Source organism: Salmo salar, chromosome 13 (assembly GCF_965601325.2).
Source record: "Salmo salar chromosome 13, fSalSal1, whole genome shotgun sequence".
Lineage (NCBI taxonomy): Eukaryota > Metazoa > Chordata > Actinopteri > Salmoniformes > Salmonidae > Salmo > Salmo salar.
In genome coordinates this window covers 52,510,586-52,529,003 of record NC_138303.1, presented here as the reverse complement: position 1 = coordinate 52,529,003, position 18,418 = coordinate 52,510,586, and the positions used below count along the sequence as shown (strand labels likewise).

General features: G+C 40.6%; 2 protein-coding genes across 3 annotated transcripts in view; one reads left to right on the top strand and one right to left on the bottom strand.

Annotated features, from left to right (window-relative positions):
- Positions 1-1,022: 1,022 nt before the first annotated feature.
- wfdc2 (WAP four-disulfide core domain 2) lies at positions 1,023-2,701 on the top strand. Its single transcript, XM_014136554.3, has 4 exons — positions 1,023-1,193; positions 1,555-1,701; positions 1,987-2,124; positions 2,417-2,701. Exons 1-4 carry the CDS (start codon positions 1,091-1,093, stop codon positions 2,551-2,553), a joined length of 525 nt encoding a protein of 174 aa, XP_013992029.1. The 5' UTR covers positions 1,023-1,090; the 3' UTR covers positions 2,554-2,701.
- A 1,864-nt stretch (positions 2,702-4,565) lies between these two features.
- The window catches only part of pigt (phosphatidylinositol glycan anchor biosynthesis, class T), a 42,795-nt gene continuing 28,942 nt past the window's right edge, over positions 4,566-18,418 (bottom strand). Inside the window, exons 10-12 of one of the 2 annotated variants that reach the window (XM_014136553.2) lie at positions 13,346-13,511; positions 12,940-13,008; positions 4,566-6,706 (exon numbers count right to left, since the gene is read on the bottom strand). In XM_014136553.2, coding sequence (XP_013992028.2) covers positions 6,457-6,706; positions 12,940-13,008; positions 13,346-13,511 — 485 coding nt within the window. In that variant the 3' untranslated portion in view covers positions 4,566-6,456. Of the gene's footprint in view, positions 6,707-12,939; positions 13,024-13,345; positions 13,512-18,418 lie in introns of both variants that reach the window. The other variant, XM_014136552.3, reaches the window with a different exon arrangement.

The window sequence follows — 18,418 nt, the reverse complement described above, 5'->3', positions numbered from 1 at the left end:
AATAACAACAAAAATATCCAGAAAAACGCATGTCAAAAATGTTAGAAATTGGTTTGCATTTTAATAAGGGAAATAAGTATGGACGGAAACCTAGCTACTAAGTACCACTTCATATTTTCAAGCATGGTGGTGACTGCATTCTGTTATGGGTAGGCTTGTCATCGGCATGGACTAGGGAGTTCTTTAAGATAAAATTAAATGGAATAGAGGTATAAGTACAGGCAAAATTCTAGAGGAAAACCTGGTTCAGTCTGTGTTCCAACAGACACTGGGAGATAAATTCACCTTTCAGCAGGACAATAACCGAGTTTCTGACCAAGACGACATTGAATGTTCCTGAGTGGGCCTGGTTACAGTTTTGACTTTAAAAGCTTTAAAATCGATGGCAAGAATTGAAAATGTCTGTCTAGCAATGACAGAGCATGAAGAATTTTTTTTATAATAAATTGGCAAATATTGTACAATCCAGGTGTGCAAAGCTCTTAGAGACTAACCCAAAAAGACTCTTAGCCGTAATCGCCGCCAAAGGTGCTTCTACAAAGTATTGACTCAGGGGTGTGAATACTTATGTAAATTATGTATTTCTACATTTCATTTTTAATACATTTGCAAACATTTCTAAAAACATGTTTTCACTTTGTCATTATGGGGTATTGTGTGTGTGTATATGGGTTAGAGAAAAAAATCGATTTAATCAATTTTGAATTCAGGCTGTAATACAACAAAATGTGGAATAAGTCAAGGGTTATGAATACTTTCTGAAGGCACTGTAATATTAATCAATTTATCTAAGGAAACCACACAAAAATCCTTAGTTTTAGGTTAACAATATTTGCTCATGGATTTGGGAAAGGTGAGGGCCTTTCTGTCCAATTATGAATTTCTATCCATTTGGGGGACCCCTTTTTCCATCTATTAATTGTTATTACATGTGACCTTAGCGCGTGTTCGGCTCCGAACTCGGAATGTAAATTGAGGGGCATAGGGACCCTACAGGCGCATTGTTCCCTGTGCATTGGTCTCTCCCCCTTTTTATGTAATCGATTTGGAGTATTTGCTCCAACAAGTAGGCTCCAGTCTTGAAGTCAGCATGGAGATGAATTCCTCAGCGCTTTGTGCTTTGGCTATTGTTCTGTTGGCAATTGTAGATTTGAAAATAGTCTCTGCTTCTGAAACTGGAGGAAAATCTACAGGTGAGTTGTTCTCATTACTTTGCATTATTTGTCATGAAACAGATTTTTTGAAGTAGTGCCTACTACATTTGACTGCTTTGTTGTAGACCTACCTATGTGGTGAGACACACTAGGCTATAGTTGTGCATAAGCCCCTTTGCAACCTATTTTGTTGTTTCTTACTAAATATATGACTTTCATTTGCTGTTTGAAAGCATACACTGAGTCTGCGTGTGAACTGAAAAGCTTCTGTTGAGAGAAAATATATTAGGTGAAATTGGTTTTGTAACGAATTGCCGCAAGGTTACTGCGTAATTACACCGTAAATAACTTGATTTGAGGTCTCCACAGTTCACTCCAACGATTCCTCCTGCTCTCACAGTGCCGACCCTCCAGAAGGCAGGTCACTGCCCGCGGCTTCTGAACGTCGTGCCGTCACACAAGGGATGTGTCTGCGACGAGGACTGTCCTGGAGATGACAAGTGCTGTGTCTTCGACTGTGGCGCCGTGTGTGTCCCACCTGCCTTCAGTAAGAACCTGACTGGTTTATTAACAGTGTTCAGAATGCTGTCATGCATTTTCATGGGTGATATGTGAAAAACATGGATAATTCCTATACTTAGACACAAAAATACTTGGGGTATATATAGTGTGCAGTCTTCCCACAAATGCAAATGCCTATTTATAGTAGGCTAACCATCTCCACACAAATATGAGATTTTCAGAAAATGGTACAGTCCAATTGTATCCATATGTCCTTTTGCAGTAAGTTGGGTTCCCTGACATGTCTGCTCTGCAAATTGTGTACCAAAAGCAAAGCCAGGAGTGTGCCCTCGCAGACTATGGGGCTCAGGGATGTGTGCGGAGTTTTGTTCCAACGACAGTGACTGCTCCAGTGATGAAAAATGCTGCCACAACGGTTGTGGGCATGAGTGTATTACACCTTATACAGGTAGGAGATGGTCCCAAAGTGACAGATACGCCCCATCCATTATTGCTGCATTACTCTGGAAACAAGAAAGCTGGGCTAGTTATGTACATGTCATGCACATGGAAAGATACATTTCATATATTCTTTTTAGAGCTGAGACACTTAGGAATTCCCAGAGCCATGTATGTCTATATGACCTTGAGCATTGTAATAGTAAGACTTTAAATGGGAACAGTAAGCGTAGACTGACAAGCTGTTACTATAGACCAATGTTGCTACAGTATAACTGAACACCTCTTTTCTGTTACCATAGTGAAGCCCGGTCGATGTGCCCTTCCCAAGGGGACCCCTATGTGTGCTGAGTACTGTTACCATGACGGCCAGTGCCCAGAAGAACAGAAGTGTTGCCGGACAACCTGCGGCCACGCCTGTAGCGAGCCATGCTCATAGGACAGCAAGGTTTGGGTCGGGAGATTAGTAATGCTGAAAGACTCCTCTTTCAAGAACAAGAATGCTTGTTGGCTTTTCTTTTCTTTTTTTTAGAGGGGGTGTTTTTGTTTGTATTCCAATCAATAAAACAATCTGTGTAGCCTTTAAATACATTCCTGTGCATTTATGACCTTGTTGATGGAAGCCTTGAGTGTCTGAGATGCCTTTTTTGGGCTTTTTATGGCAGCACTGAGTTACAATAACAAATTATGGAACACTCCAAGAATGGAAATTGCTCAAGTATGTACATGTTTCCTGGCTGTCCACCAGAGTCAATACATATACTTCTATTTGACCAGTGATTTTGTCTAAAGAAAACCTTCTGGTGTGCTACTACACCTCCCCTAACCTTCAACTCTGCACAAAGTGTCTATGCTCCCTGCCAAGGTATACCCACTTCCCTGCCTAAATGGACTGAGTTAAGCAGAGCTGTTAAACCGGACATGACCATCACTGATTAGGAATGCAGAGGGCTTTTTTTGTTCCACTCTAGAGTGCCAAACACATGCAAGAGAGAAAATTACTGGCTGGCAAAAAAAGGGATCTCTGTGTCTGTTCTGCTGGAACTTGGCAGGAGTGAGGCCAAGTTTGTTTATAGAGAAAAGAATCAGCCGCTCCCTACCCTACCCTCCACATACACGCACTTCCATAACTGAGGCAATTGAGATGGAATACAGAAAGTGAACTCCTGGACCGTATTCAGTGATGTGAAACGTTCTGAACATTACAGATAGAAATAGAATGAATAGTGATGACACATTGTCTACTCTATCAGATAGAAAAGGGAAATTATCTATTCTTCATGATACAGAACCTTCAAGTAGAAATGTAATGTTACATTCTACTGAATAGATCCATACTGTATGGCTTGTCATAAAATTACATCAGTCGTTTTGAATGCTTATGACATGTTATGTCGTCAGAGGCATGTGTGCCCCTTCAGATTTGTCCAGTTTAAATGTTTATTTAAAATAAATGTGTCTATGTAACACTATCAATCAAATGTATTTATAATTCCTTTATGTCAGCAGATGTCACAAAGTCCCTATACAGAAACCCAGCCTAAAACCCCACCTAGCAATTTTATGAAGTTGGCTTAAACTAGCCCAGATACTGTAGGTTCCCAATCTCCCAACCTCATAACTAGCTACCAAGAAGCCTTTTCAGGTTATCAAGTTAGTGTAGCTAGCTTGTCTAACTAACTTAGCTGGCATGCCTTCTGGAAAGGTTGGTAGACTTTAGAAAAACAAGCAATAACTAAATGTAATGACGAAGACTCACATTTCTTTAAATATTTTACCAATATTTAGCATATTTTGTTTCTTTTAAAAAAGAACCACCAGTTATAGGAGGATAAAGAGAGCTCAAGAGACATGCAGAAAAAAAAAATGAATTAATGATTATGGCTCTAGATTGCAGGAAAAAGCTATTTCAGGTATTTGAAAAATGCAAAATTGCCCAACTTCCAGAGCACCCCCCAGCCATCCTTACGTACTTTGTGGCCCCTCAGATTTTTGGGGTGATGATGCCCCTGTATGTGGTGAAGACTCTTTTGCTAGATATTGATACAGTTGGTCCATGCTTAGTTGCAGCCAAGTGGTTCCTCATAATTTATTCTCAGGAATCCTCATGAGTTCTCTTAGCAGTCCAAAAATGTTTGACTGAGAAGCAGGGATTCACAACATTCATCAAGGGCACAATCCGATGTTCAATGATCATGGGCTGTATGTATCGATCTAGAATGAGTTTTGACTTGGATCATAATGGATAATATTATATGGACAGGAGGGACCTGATCCTAGTCTGAGACAATTGAGATTCATACGGCCCCTCTACAAGCCTCCATGTATTACTTCTTTTAAGGCAAGGCACCAAAGGATTAAATTACTTTTTTTGCATCTATAGAGAGAGATTTTTTTGGGGGGGTCCCTAAATATGAGTTATTTCAAAAAGTAAACATAAAAATGTCAAAACTTGATGTAAATGTTTATTTGATTTAGTTTATCATACTACCGTCATTCAAATGGACATAAATCCATAATTTTGAAGCTTACTACATTTAGTAATACATCATTCAAAAGCCTTGCCTGGCTACCTAAACTCCTTGCTCCGGCAAAACGTTACATGGAAATCTATTCTAGACCATCTGATTGGTCACAAAAACCGATGGGTTGGGCCAGAGCAGAACACACGTGGGTAAAGTTTGAAAATGCATCATTGGCTTTGATACTGTGACTGGTTAGAGACAATTAAATCGCTAATGACTTTGCATTGTACAACAACCCTCATTTTGACGTCACCCGAAACAACTTCAATGATTACAGTCTCAGATTTTATGTAGGGAACGATTGAGCAGTGGAAGAACAGAACTCAGTTTGAGTCGTCAGGCAATTAAAAGCCCATTTCGTAGAGAATGTTACAAATTGGACTATATGTAGTAACTAACTTTGAAGAGATTGCGATTGGGTCTAAATAGGTGTTTTGCATTTGGTAAGATTAATTCCTTGTACACGTCCGGTCCTGGAGTGTCTTAACAAAATGACACCAAATAATTTAGGCTGACATCATCCAGTGTCCAGAAAAACAGATTTGCGGTATATGCAAATGTGAACATATTTAATGAGCCTCATTTGCATATTGTAATAGAATATTTCAGGAAAGTTGTAAAACAAAAAGTATTATGTTTTTGTCTACATTCAAGGGGGAAAAAAATGTACTTTATTAGGGTGTGGTGCCTTGCCTTAAAGCCATTGGATTAAAACAAAAATGACAAATGTTTGGTCAGTTGACCAGTTTTATAGATTATTCTTTTTTTTTATATACCCAAGGTTACCCAATATATCTTCACACATTTGAATGTTGTTCAGTAAAATTAATGTATCAAGAGCAGTTTAATATACAAAGAACGAGCAGTGTTAAAAAGTAAATGCATGGAGGGTGCTTAGCCTTAGTCAAGTTCCTAATATAAATGCATGGCAAACTCATTTTTTAAAGTTGTCTGTTGGGTATTTGTGCTACAAAAGCTTACCAAAAGGTAATGCCAATTAGAGAACACTACAACTTCAAAACAGAAATTTGGACAAATGCAAGTTAAAAATCAACAGTCGTTTCCAGTAGAGATTTTGGGGTTTTCTACAAGTGCAAACGTTTTGACTGGTTCTATGATTAATGAACAAATGTGATATGAAATCCCACGTATCAAAACAAAAGACAACTATTTATGAAAGTAATGTAAGTCAGTGCATTTAACATTTCAACATCAACTAAAAATACAAATCTTATTTCTCTCAGTAAAGATTTAAGAGATGAATCTGGGGCCATACATACCAAACGTCTCAGAGTAGGAGTGCTGATTTAGGACCAGTGGTCTTCTAGAACACAATGATCCTAGATCAGCACTCATACTCTGAGACGCTTGATATGTATGGCCCCAGATCTCAGAGGAATGGCTTCCTAGTGATCTATAACAGACAATTATTTTTTCCAGGAACCAATATGAGCTTGCAACCAACTGTCCCCACTGAAACCCTGGAGCAAACACTTTGGTTCCTGCCTTAAACGTGAAAAATACATTATTCTCTGTTTAACTAGACCAACAGCAGTAGTAGTGCACTGAAGAAAGGCCACCCTTTTTGCTTCTCACGGGCAAGAAAAAGCCTTTAACGTCCATCGAATCCATGACACTTCATTGTTCATCAACTCCTTTATCCTTCACGAAACAAACTTAAGAGTAATTTATTTTCTTTGTTGAAGCTTCCAGAACTTAAAGCGTTATCTTCCCGAAACTTACATTCACAGTTCCCAAGTGATGTAGCCACTGACCTCTGCTGTTGTTGTTGTTGTATAAGTTAGCATTCTGGCTCATCACAGCAGTGGCACACCCCGTAGCCTGCGGATGATGTTGGCTAGCCGTTTGGCCAGGCCTGGACTGGGCTCCTCCACCTGGAAGGTGCGGGTCAGAAGATTGTAGAGGGAACCGTAACCCACGGCCACCACGGTGCAAGTGAGGCAGATGACGTTGTAGGGCATGCTGAAGTCAGGGGTGGGCAGGTTCACCAGCAAGGGCTCCGTGTAGACCCGCATGAAGTAACTGGACTCCTCTTTACAGGGGAAACTGGGAGGACAGACAAGATAAGGTATTTTTAATATTTAAAATTGAACGCCTTTATTTTTGCCAATGTAGAGCTAGTGAGATTCCTCTGTAAAGAAAAGTACTATGCAAATGAAATGTCTTATTACAATAACCTACAGTGGTTCCTCCTTTAAAAGTTGCGTCATACTGCAGTAGACCTTGTGTGCTGCCGCAGCATTCTGTGGCGCGTCATTTAATTCTCAGCCATTTTTTCTGTAAGTTATTGCTAGTTTCATCACCAGATGGCATCTTTGAGAAGCATTTGATAGTATTCCGTATTGGCATTACCAGAGAATTTAAAACCTTTTTTTGTAATAACATAGTATATGGGATTGATTAAGAAATTTGGCTTAATTTATTTGATTAAAATTATGGTGTTTCTATTCAGAGAAAAACGAAAACCTCAGGGTTTCCATTAGGATGGAATGGAAAATATGGCGATGTACAACATGACGGTCGGGAGTAGGCTATTGGATTCTAAATTGTTTGCCTTCATTAACCTGTTGGGTCTAGGGGGCAGCATTTGCACGTCTGGATAAAAAAAATGTACCCGATTTAATCTGGTTACTAATCCTACCCAGTAACTAGAATATGCATATACTTATTATATATGGATAGAAAACACTCTAAAGTTTCCAAAACTGTTTGAATGGTGTCTGTGAGTATAACAGAACTCATTTGGCAGGCAAAACCCTGAGACATTTTCTGACAGGAAGTGGATACCTGATGTGTTGTATTGATTTTAAACCTATCCCATTGAAAAACACAGGGGTTTAGGAATATTTTGGCACTTCCTATTGCTTCCACTAGATGTCACCAGCCTTTACAAAGTGTTTTGAGTCTTCTGGAGGGAGATCTGACCGAACAAGAGCCATGGAACGGTGATGTCCCATTAGACACCTGGCGCGCTACTTCATGTTGGGTACCCTCGTTCCAATACGTTATAAAAGGCTATGCATTCGTCCACCTTGAATATTATTCATGTTCTGGTTAAAAAAGGCCCTAATGATTTATGCTATACAACGTTTGACATGTTTGAACGAACGGAAATATATTTTTTCCCCTCGTTCATGACGAGAAGTCCGGCTGGCTTACATCATGTGCTAACGAGACAGAGATTTTTGGACATAAATGATGAGCTTTTTTGAACAAAACTACATTCGTTATGGACCTGTGATACCTGGAAGTGACATCTGATGAAGAGAATCAAAGGTAATGGATTATTTACATAGTATTTTCGATTTTAGATCTCCCCAACATGACGTCTAGTCTGTATCGCAACGCGTATTTTTCTGGGCACAGTGCTCAGATTATTGCAAAGTGTGATTTCCCAGTAAGGTTATTTTTAAATCTGGCAAGTTGATTGCGTTCAAAAGATGTAAATCTATAATTCTTTAAATGACAATATAATATTTTACCAATGTTTTCTAATTTTAATTATTTAATTTGTGACGCTGAGTTGACTGCCGGTTATTGGAGGGAAACGATTTCCTCAACATCAATGCCATAGTAAAACGCTGTTTTTGTATATAAATATGAACTTGATAGAACTAAAAATGCATGCATTGTCTAACATAATGTCCTAGGAGTGTCATCTGATGGAGATTGTAAAAGGTTAGTGTATCATTTTAGCTGGTTTTATGGTTTTGGTGACCCTGTCTTTGACTTGACAAAACATTACACACAACTCTTGTAAATGTACTGTCCTAACATACTCTAAATTTATGCTTTCGCCGTAAAACCTTTTTGAAATCGTAAAACGTGGTTAGATTAAGGAGATGTTTATCTTTCAAATGGTGTAACATAGTTGTATTTTTGAAAAATTTGAATTTTGACATTTATTTGGATTCAAATTTGCCGCTCTTGAAATGCACCTGCTGTTGATGGAGTGCACCACAGGTGGCACGCTAGCGTCCCACCTAGCCCCAAGAGGTTAAACAACTTTGTTCCAATATTTCTGTAAATCAGTGATATTTATTCCCATAGTAATACGTTATGGATCCATGACTAAATCAACATCTGCATTTTGAAAGAGTATTTTTTTTATCATTATTTTATTAACGAAATGTGTTTATTAGGCTACTGTGCAGTCTACAATACATACTGTAGTAAACATTGGAAAGTGCCTAATTCCTTACATAAGGGAGAGCAGGCCATGTCTGTACTACAGAATGCAGGGCACGTGGGAGACCGGGGTTCAAATCCATGTTGGGGAGGAAGGAGTATGCTGTCCTTGTAAATAGAAATTTGTTCTTAACTGATTCCATATGTGTTATTTCATAGTTGTGATGTCTTCACTACTATTCTAAAATGTAGAAAACAGTAAAAAATATAGAAAAATCCTGGAATGAGTAGGTGTCTCCAAACCTTTGACTGGTACTTGCTGGAAGGGAAAATGACGGTCGACAGTACAGTATTGGGCTATTTACGAGGAAGGAGTAGACTGTCCTTGTAAATAAGAATTTGTTCATAACTGACTTGCCTAGTTAAATAAAGGTTACACTAAGAGCATAACATTTCTGCACCCTAATTTTCTAATTCTTGTCTAACCATCCTTGAATAAGTAGGTGTGTCCAAACGTTTAACTGGTACTTGCTTAATTCATTTGATTAATATTATGGTGTTTCTATTCCATGAAAAACTGTTAGGATGGAACGGAAAATATGGCACTGTAGCTAGAGGTCGACCGATTATGATTTTTCAACGCCGATACCGATTATTGGAGGACCAAAACATGCAGATACCGATTAAATCAGCCGATTTTTATATATATATTTGTAATAATGACAATTACAACATTACTGAATGAACACTTATTTTAACTTAATATAATGTCTCAAATAAATGAAACATGTTCAATTTAGTTTAAATAACGCAAAAACAAAGTGTTGGAGAAGAAAGTAAAAGTGCAATATGTGCCATGTAAAAAAAGCTAACGTTTAAGTTCCTTGCTCAGAACATATGGTGGTTCCTTTTAACATGAGTCTTCAATATTCCCAGGTAAGAAGTTTTAGGTTGCAGTTATTATAGGACTATTTCTCTCTATACCATTTGTATTTCATATACCTTTGAATATTGGATGTTCTAATAGGTACTTGAGTATTGCCAGCCTAATCTCGGGAGTTGATAGGCTTGAAGTCATAAACAGCGCAATGCTTGAAGCACAGCGAAGAGCTGCTGGCAAATGCAGGAAAGTGCTGTTTGAATGAATGCTTACGAGCCTGATGCTGCCTACCAACGCTCAGTCAGACTGCTCTATCAAATCATAGACTTAATTATAATATAATAACACAGAAATACAAGCCTTAGGTCATTAATATGGTCAAACCTGGAAACTGTCATTTAGAAAACAAAACGTTTATTTTTTAGTCTAAATATTGCTGTTACATTGCACAACCTTCAATGTCATAATTATGTACAATTCTGGCAAATTAAATACGGTCTTTGTTAGGAAGAAATGGTCTTCACACAGTTCGCCAGGCGGCCCAAACTGCTGGATATACCCTGACTCTGCTTGCACCGAACGCAAGAGAAGTGACACAATTTCCCTAGTTAAAAGAAATTCATGTCAGCAGGCAATATTAACTAAATATGCAGGTTTAAAAATATATACTTGTGTATTGATTTTAAGAAAGGCATTGATGTTTATGGTTAGGTACACATTGGTGCAACGACGGTGCTTTTTTCGCGAATTCGCTTGTTAAATCACCCGTTTGGCGAAGTAGGCTATGATTCAATTACATTTGATAAATTAACAGGCACCGCATCGATTATATGCAACGCAGGACAAGCTAGATAAACTAGTAATATCATCAACCATGTGTAGTTAACTAGTGATTATGTTAAGACTGATTATTTTTTATAAGATAAGTTTAATGCTCACTAGCACCTTACCTTGGCTCCTTGCTGCACTCGCATAACAGGTAGTCAGCCTGCCACGCAGTCTCCTCGTGGAGTGCAATATAATCGGTGTCCAAAAATGCAGATTACCGATTGTTATGAAAACTTGAAATCTGCCCTAATTAATCGGCCATTCCGATTAATCGGTCGACCTCTACACTGTACAACGTGATGTCCAGCAGTACAGTACTGGGCTATTTAGCTAAAGAATCCCTGTGTCGTGCTTGTCTCAGAGCAGCCGAAACAGTGCTAAAATAGTTGTAGGCTTCTGCTTCTAAATTCAATATGCTCTTTAAATAAATAAGACCTACACCATTTTTAACAGTATATCTAAAAATATTTTTTAAATGATGTGACTTTCCACCAATAATTACATTTAGAGGATTTGAGGACTCTATATTAATATCTAAGGGGCATTTTCCGTTAGGATCTGTGAGAATATCTAAGGGGCTTTTATATAATTATAAATTAATTAATAATAAATCTCTGTTTTAAAAGTAACAATATTTTGGAGATTTCATTTATTTAACCTAGCACGAGCGAGAAAAAGGCAATTCTTGAACATGGGGTGAGACATTCTCACTAATTTGTAAATAAAGCCAGTTATTTAGAATTATTTATTTCTGGAGAAACCTAACTTGATTATTTAGCAGACATCACTTGCTTATATTCAGTCAACACATATCTTAAGAATACCATGGAATATTTGAACATTTGTTTCTCCATGCTTGTCTCAGAGCAGCGCGAAACGATGCTGAAATAGACACCCACAGCGGGAAGGCTATGTACTGTATTCTGTGCCCACTCGTGGTATCTCTTCGGTTACACATCCTTGGAATAGCAGAACGGTCCGGGCTGCCCTTGCTGTGCCTGGTGACCAGTTGATCAAGTTCTGTTGTCAGAAGAGGAATGGAAATGTCAGGGTGAACCGAAAACCTGACGAACCTGTCACGTACTGTATATTGACTCTTCCTGTCGGAGATGGAGTTCAAGAGCTCACAGGTGTGCCTGGCATGGATTGTGACTCCATCTCGTTCTTTTTCAACACGTGAGTGAGTCAATGACTATTCAAGCCATTGACTCACTGATGAATGAAGATGATGAGTGAGTGATCGGCAAAGGCAATCTAATCTGCGGGCATCACGGCTCGATAAGAAATGTTATAATATTAATAGATACATACATACATACATACATACATACATACATACATACATACATACAGTTGAAGTCAGAAGTTTACATACACCTTAGCCAAATACATTTAAACTCAGTTTCACAATTCCTGATATTTAATCCTAGTAAAAATTCCCTGTCTTAGGTCAGGTAGGATCACCACTTTATTTTAAGAATGTGAAATGTCAGAATAATTGTAGAGAATTATTTATTTCAGCTTTTATTTCTTTCATCACATTCCCAGTGTGTCAGAAGTTTACATATACTCAATTAGTATTTGGTAGCATTGCCTTTAAATTGTTTTATTTGGGTCAAACATTTCGGGTAGCCTTCCACAAGCATCCCACAATAAGTTGGGTGGATTTTGGCCCATTCCTCCTGACATAGCTGGTGTAACTGAGTCAGGTTTGTAGGCCTCCTTGCTCGCACACGCTTTTTCAGTTCTGCCCACAAATGTTCTATAGGATTGAGGTGATGGCCACTCCAATAGCTTGACTTTGTTGTCCTTAAGCCATTTTGCCACAACTTTGGAAGTATGCTTGGGGTCATTGTCCATTTGGAAGACCCATTAGCGACCAATCTTTAACTTCCTGACTGATGTCTTGAGATGTTGCTTCAATATATATCCACATAATTTTCCTACCTCATGATGCCATCTATTTTGTGAAGTGCACCCGTCCCTCCTGCAGCAAAGCACCCCCACAACATGATGCTGCCACCCCCATGCTTCATGGTTGGGATGGTGTTCTTCGGTTTGCAATCCTCCCCCCTTTTTCCTCCAAACATAACGATATGATTGGTCATATAAAAACCTTGGGACCCAAACACATGAGTGCTTTAACTCCCCCTTGTGGTGGTCTGGAGCAATGAAGGTGTGACGCAATGAAGGTGGGTACTTCTAAGTCCCGTGGTGTAAGCTTGCAACTTTTAAAGGAGGAACCACTGTATGAGAGTTGGGGGTCAATTCCATTTAAAATCAATGGAATTGAGGAATAGTACACTACTTTTAAAAGAGGATTTTATTTGGTGTAATTTCCTTGAGATGCATTCAAATTGCATTACCTCAGGTGATAAACTCACACTTAAGACAACTATGTAAGTGCTCAACCACTACTTAAAAAAACAGCCTCATTACTCACAAGCTGCTGAAAAGTGGACATTCCCGAGTGCTGTTGGTATCCATGGCAACGACACTGGGCACGAGAGCGCTGATAACAGAAGACCTGAAGTGAGGGACAACATTGAATCAAATGTCTTCTACTGCAAACCTTAACATCGAGAGACTACAAGCAAGTAGTATCTCAATTTCAGCAATTGCCCCATCTTCATTCAGAATTGAAGCAAGACAAGAGCAAAGGGCACTTATAAAATCTGACAGCACTAGGCAAACATTAAAAATGTATAAATTATACGTAAAATTTCCATCACAGTTTGCATTTCATTAGACAGAGACGGATAGAGTACAGAACTTCACCCATAGCATTGCCCTTTTTCAGTTTCTGTAAAAAGTGAACATGAATCAATAAAGTCAAAGTCAAGTGGTACCCGACGTAGAAGCCGTGGTTGGGGTCGGGGGTGTACTCGGTCCACTTGAGGAGTGCCCTCTCAAACTGCACGGTCACCTCGGTCACAGAGTTCGGGGGCAGCTGGACCAGCATCTCGAGCAGGTGGGGCCGAAGGCGGTCTTTGGACGGCTGGTAGTGAATGTAGCCTAGGTAGAGAAGAGGGGAGTAAGATAAATTGTATTTATTTACTCACACAACAATGAAAGACAAGTAAAATGATGACTAGGGCTGTTTTTATATTTTTTTTACCTTTATTTAACTAGGCAAGTCATTTAAGAACAAATTCTTATTTATAATGACGGCCTACCCGGGAACAGTGGGTTAACTTAAATGCCTTGTTCAGGAGCAGAATGACAGATGTTTACCTTGTCAGCTTGGGGATTCGATCCAGCAACCCTTCGGTTATTGCCCCAACGCGCTAACCACTAGGCTACCTGCCGCCCCAAATGTGAAGGTCATGGCATTTTGGATGGAGGTTATTTGTCAGCCAAATGACCGAAGTCACCATTATATATAAAAAAATAATAATAATAATAATAAAAAAAAAAAAAATAATAATAATAAAAAAATAAAAATAAAAAAAAATTATAAAAAAGATTAAAAAAATTACAAAAAAATAAATAAAAAAATCGCTCAAATAGCAGTCATTATATAGTTGGAAAAAGTATATGAAACACTAGGCTAATGACTTCTCCAAAAGCTAACTGGAGTCAGGAGTCAGCTAACCTGGAGTCCAATCAATGAGACGAGATTGGAGATGTTGGTTAGAGCTGCCCTGCCCTATAAAAAAAACAACATTTGAGTTTGCTATGAACAAAAGAGATCTCAGAAAACCCAAGATTAAGAACTGTTGACTTGCATAAAGCTGGAAAGAGTTACAAAAGTATCTCTAAAAGCCTTTGATGTTCATTAGTCCATGGTGGGAGAAAGTTCAGCACTGTTGCTACTCTCCCTAGGAGTGGCCGTCCTGAAGAATCCTAGAGTGTCAGCTAAAGACTTACAGAAATCTCTGAAACATGCTAACATCGCTGTTGGCGAGTCTACGATACGTAAAACACTAAACAAGAATGGTGTTCATGGGAGGACACCATGGAAGAAGCCACTGCTGTCCCAAAAAACATTGCTGCACGTCTGAAGTTCGCAAAAGAGCATCTGGATGTTCCACAGTGCTACTGGCAAAATATTCTGTGGACAGATTAAACTACAGTTGAGTTGTTTGGAAGGAACACACAACACTATGTGTGGAGAAAAAAAGGCACAACACACCAACATCAAAACCTCATCCCAACTGTAAAGTATGGTAAAGGGAGAATTTGTTAATTCTTTCATTGTTACCCCAGGTAATCTTAGGTTTAATTACATACAGTCGGGAGGAACTATTGGATATAAGAGCAATGTCAACTCACCAACATTATGACCAGAAATACGACTTTCCCGAAGCGGATCCTCTGTTTGGCCTACCACCCAGGACAATGGATCGGATCCCAGCCGGCGACCCAAAACAACGACGCCGTAGAAGAAGGGGCAGACGGAGCGGTCTTCTGGTCAGGCTCCATAGAAGGGCACATCGCGCACCACTCCCGAGCATACTACTCGCCAATGTCCAGTCTCTTGACAACAAGGTAGACGAAATCCGAGCAAGGGTTGCATTCCAGAGAGACATCCGAGACTAACGTTCTTTGTTTCACGGAAATATGGCTCACTCGAGACACGCTATCTGAGTCGGTACAGCCACCTAGTTTCTTCACGCATCGCGCCGACAGAAACAAGCATCTCTCTGGTAAGAAGAAGGGCGGGGGTGTATGCCTTATGATTATCGAGACGTGGTGTGATCATAACAATATACAGGAACTCAAGTCCTTTTGTCCACCTAACTTAGAATTCCTCACTATCAAATGCCGACCGCATTATCTACCAAGGAATTCTCTTCAATCATAATCACAGTCATGTATATCGCCCCCCAAGCAGACACATCGACGGCCCTGAAAGAACTTCATTGGACTCTATGTAAACTGGAAACCACATATCCTGAGGCTGCGTTTATTGTAGCCGGAGATTTTAACAAGGCTAATCTGAAAACAAGGCTCCCCAAATTCTATCAGCATATCGATTGTGCTACCAGGGTTGCAAAACCCTAGACCACTGTTATTCTAACTTCTGCGACGCATATAAGGCCCTCCCCCACCCTCCCTTTGGAAAAGCTGACCACGATTCCATTTTGTTGCTCCCGCCCTCAGGTCTGTTCAACGCTGGACCGAACAATCGGATTCCACGATTCAACATTGCTTCGATCACGTGGACTGGGATATGTTCCACATTGCGGCGAACAACAACACTGAGGAATACGCTGATTCGGTGTGCGAGCTCATTAACAAGTGCATCGGTGATGTCGTACCCACAGCGTCTATTAAAACATTCCCCAACCAGAAACCGTGGATTGATGGCAGCATTCGCTCAAAACTGAACGCACGAACCACTGCTTTTAAATCAGGGCAAGGTGACCGGAACATGACCGAATACAAAGTGTAGCTATTCCCTCCGCAAAGAAATCAAACAAGCTAAGCCTCAGTACAGAGACAAAGTGGAGTCGGCTCAGACACGAGAGGTATGTGGCAGGGTCTACAGTCAATCACGGACTACAAAAGAAAAACCAGCCCCGTCGTGGATTACGATGCCTTGCTCCCAGATAGACTGAACAACTTTTTTGCTCGCTTTGAGGACAATTCAGTGCCACTGACACGGCCCGCTACCAAAACCTGTAGGCTCTCATTCACTGTAGCCAACGTGAGTAAAATATTTAAACGTGTTAACCCTCGCAAGGCTGCAGGCCCAGACGGCATCCCCGGCCGCGTCCTCAGAGCATGCGCAGACCAGCTGGCTGGTGTGTTTACAGACATGTTCAATCAATCCTTATCCCAGTCTGCTGTCCCCACATGCTTCAAGAGGGCCACCATTGTTCCTGTTCCCAAGAAAGCTAAGGTAACTGAGCTAAATGACTACCGCCCTGTAGCACTCACTTCTGTCATCATGAAGTGCTTTGAGAGACAAGATAAGGACTATCACCTCCACCCTACCTGACACCCTAGACCCACACCAATTTGCTTACCGCCACAATAGGTCCACAGACGACGCAATCGCCATCACACTGCCCTAACCCATCTGGACAAGAGGAATACCTATGTAAGAATGCTGTTCATCGATTACAGCTCAGCGTTGAACACCATAGTACCCTCCAAACTCGTCATTAAGCTCGAGACCCTGGGTCTCGACCCCGCCCTGTGCAACTGGGTCCTGGACTTCCTGACGGGCCGCCCCCAGGTGGTGAGGGTAGGTAACATCTCCACCCCGCTGATCCTCAACACTGGGTCCCCACAAGGGTGCGTTCTCAGCCCTCTCCTGTACTCCCTGTTCACCCATGACTGCGTGGCCATGCACGCCTCCAACTCAATCATCAAGTTTGCAGACGACACTACAGTGGTAGGCTTGATTACCAACAACGACAAGACGGCCTAAAGGGAGGAGGTGAGGGCCCTCGGAGTGTGGTGTCAGGAAAATAACCTCACACTCAATGTCAACAAAACAAAGGAGATGATCGTGAACTTCAGGAAACAGCAGAGGGAGCAGCCCCCTATCTACATTGACGGGACAGTAGTGGAGAGGGTGGAGACTTTTAAGTTCCTCGGCGTACACATCACGGACAAACTGAAATGGTCCACCCACACAGACAGCGTGGTGAAGAAGGCACAGCAGCGCCTCTTCAACCTCAGGAGGCTGAAGAAATTCGGCTTGTCACCAAAAACACACAAACTTTTACAGATGCACAATCGAGAGCATCCTGTCGGGCTGTATCACCGCCTGGTACGGCAGCTACTCTGCCCATAACCGGAAGGCTCTCCAGAGGGTAGTGAGGTCTGCACAACGCATCACCGGGTGCAAACTACCTGCCCTCCAGGACACCTACACCACCCGATGTCACAGGAAGGCAAAAAAGATCATCAAGGACAACAACCACCCGAGCCACTGCCTGTTCATCCCGCTATCATCCAGAAGGCGAGGTCAGTACAGGTGCATCAAAGCGGGGACCGAGAGACAAAAACAGCTTCTATCTCAAGGCCATCAGACTGTTAAACAGCCATCACTAACATTGAGTGGCTGCTGCCAACATACTGACTCAACTCCACCCACTTTAATAATGGAAAAATTGATGTAATCAATTTATCACGAGCCACTTTATATTATATAATGTTTACTTACCCTACATTACTCATCTCTTATGTATATACTGTACACTATACCATCTACTGCATCTTGCCATCTTGATGTAATGCATCACTAGCCACTTTAAACAATGTCACTTCATATGTTTTCATACCCTGCATTGCTCATCTCATATGTATATACTGTACTCTACACCATCTACTGCATCTTGCCTATGCCGTTCGGCCATCACTCACTTATATATTTTTATGTACATATTCATATTCATTTCTTTACACTTGTGTGTGTATAAGGTAGTTGTGAAATTGTTAGGTTATATTACTTGTTAGATATTACTGCATGGTCGGAACTAGAAGCACAAGCATTTCGCTACACTTGCATTAACACCTGCTAACCATGTGTATGTGACAAATAAATTTGATCTTGGTTTGGAGCTGATTTGCTGCCTCAGGGCCTGGACAGCTTGCAATCATCGACGGAAAAATGAATTCCCAAGTTCATCAAGATATTTCTCAGGAGAATATAAGGCTATATGTCCGCCAACTGAAGCTCAACAGAAATTGGGTGATGCAACAGGACAACAACCCAAAACATAGAAGTAAATCAACAACAGAATGGCTTCAACAGAAGAAAATACGCCTTCTGGAGTGGCCCAGTCAAAGTCCTGACCTCAACCCCGATCGAGATGCTGTGGCATGACATCGAGAGCAGTTCACACCAGACATCCTGAGAGTATTGCTGAACTGAAACAGTTTTGTAAAGAGGAATGGTCCAAAATTCCTCCTGACCGTTGTGCAGGTCAGGAGCTACAGAAAACGTTTGCTCAAGGTTATTG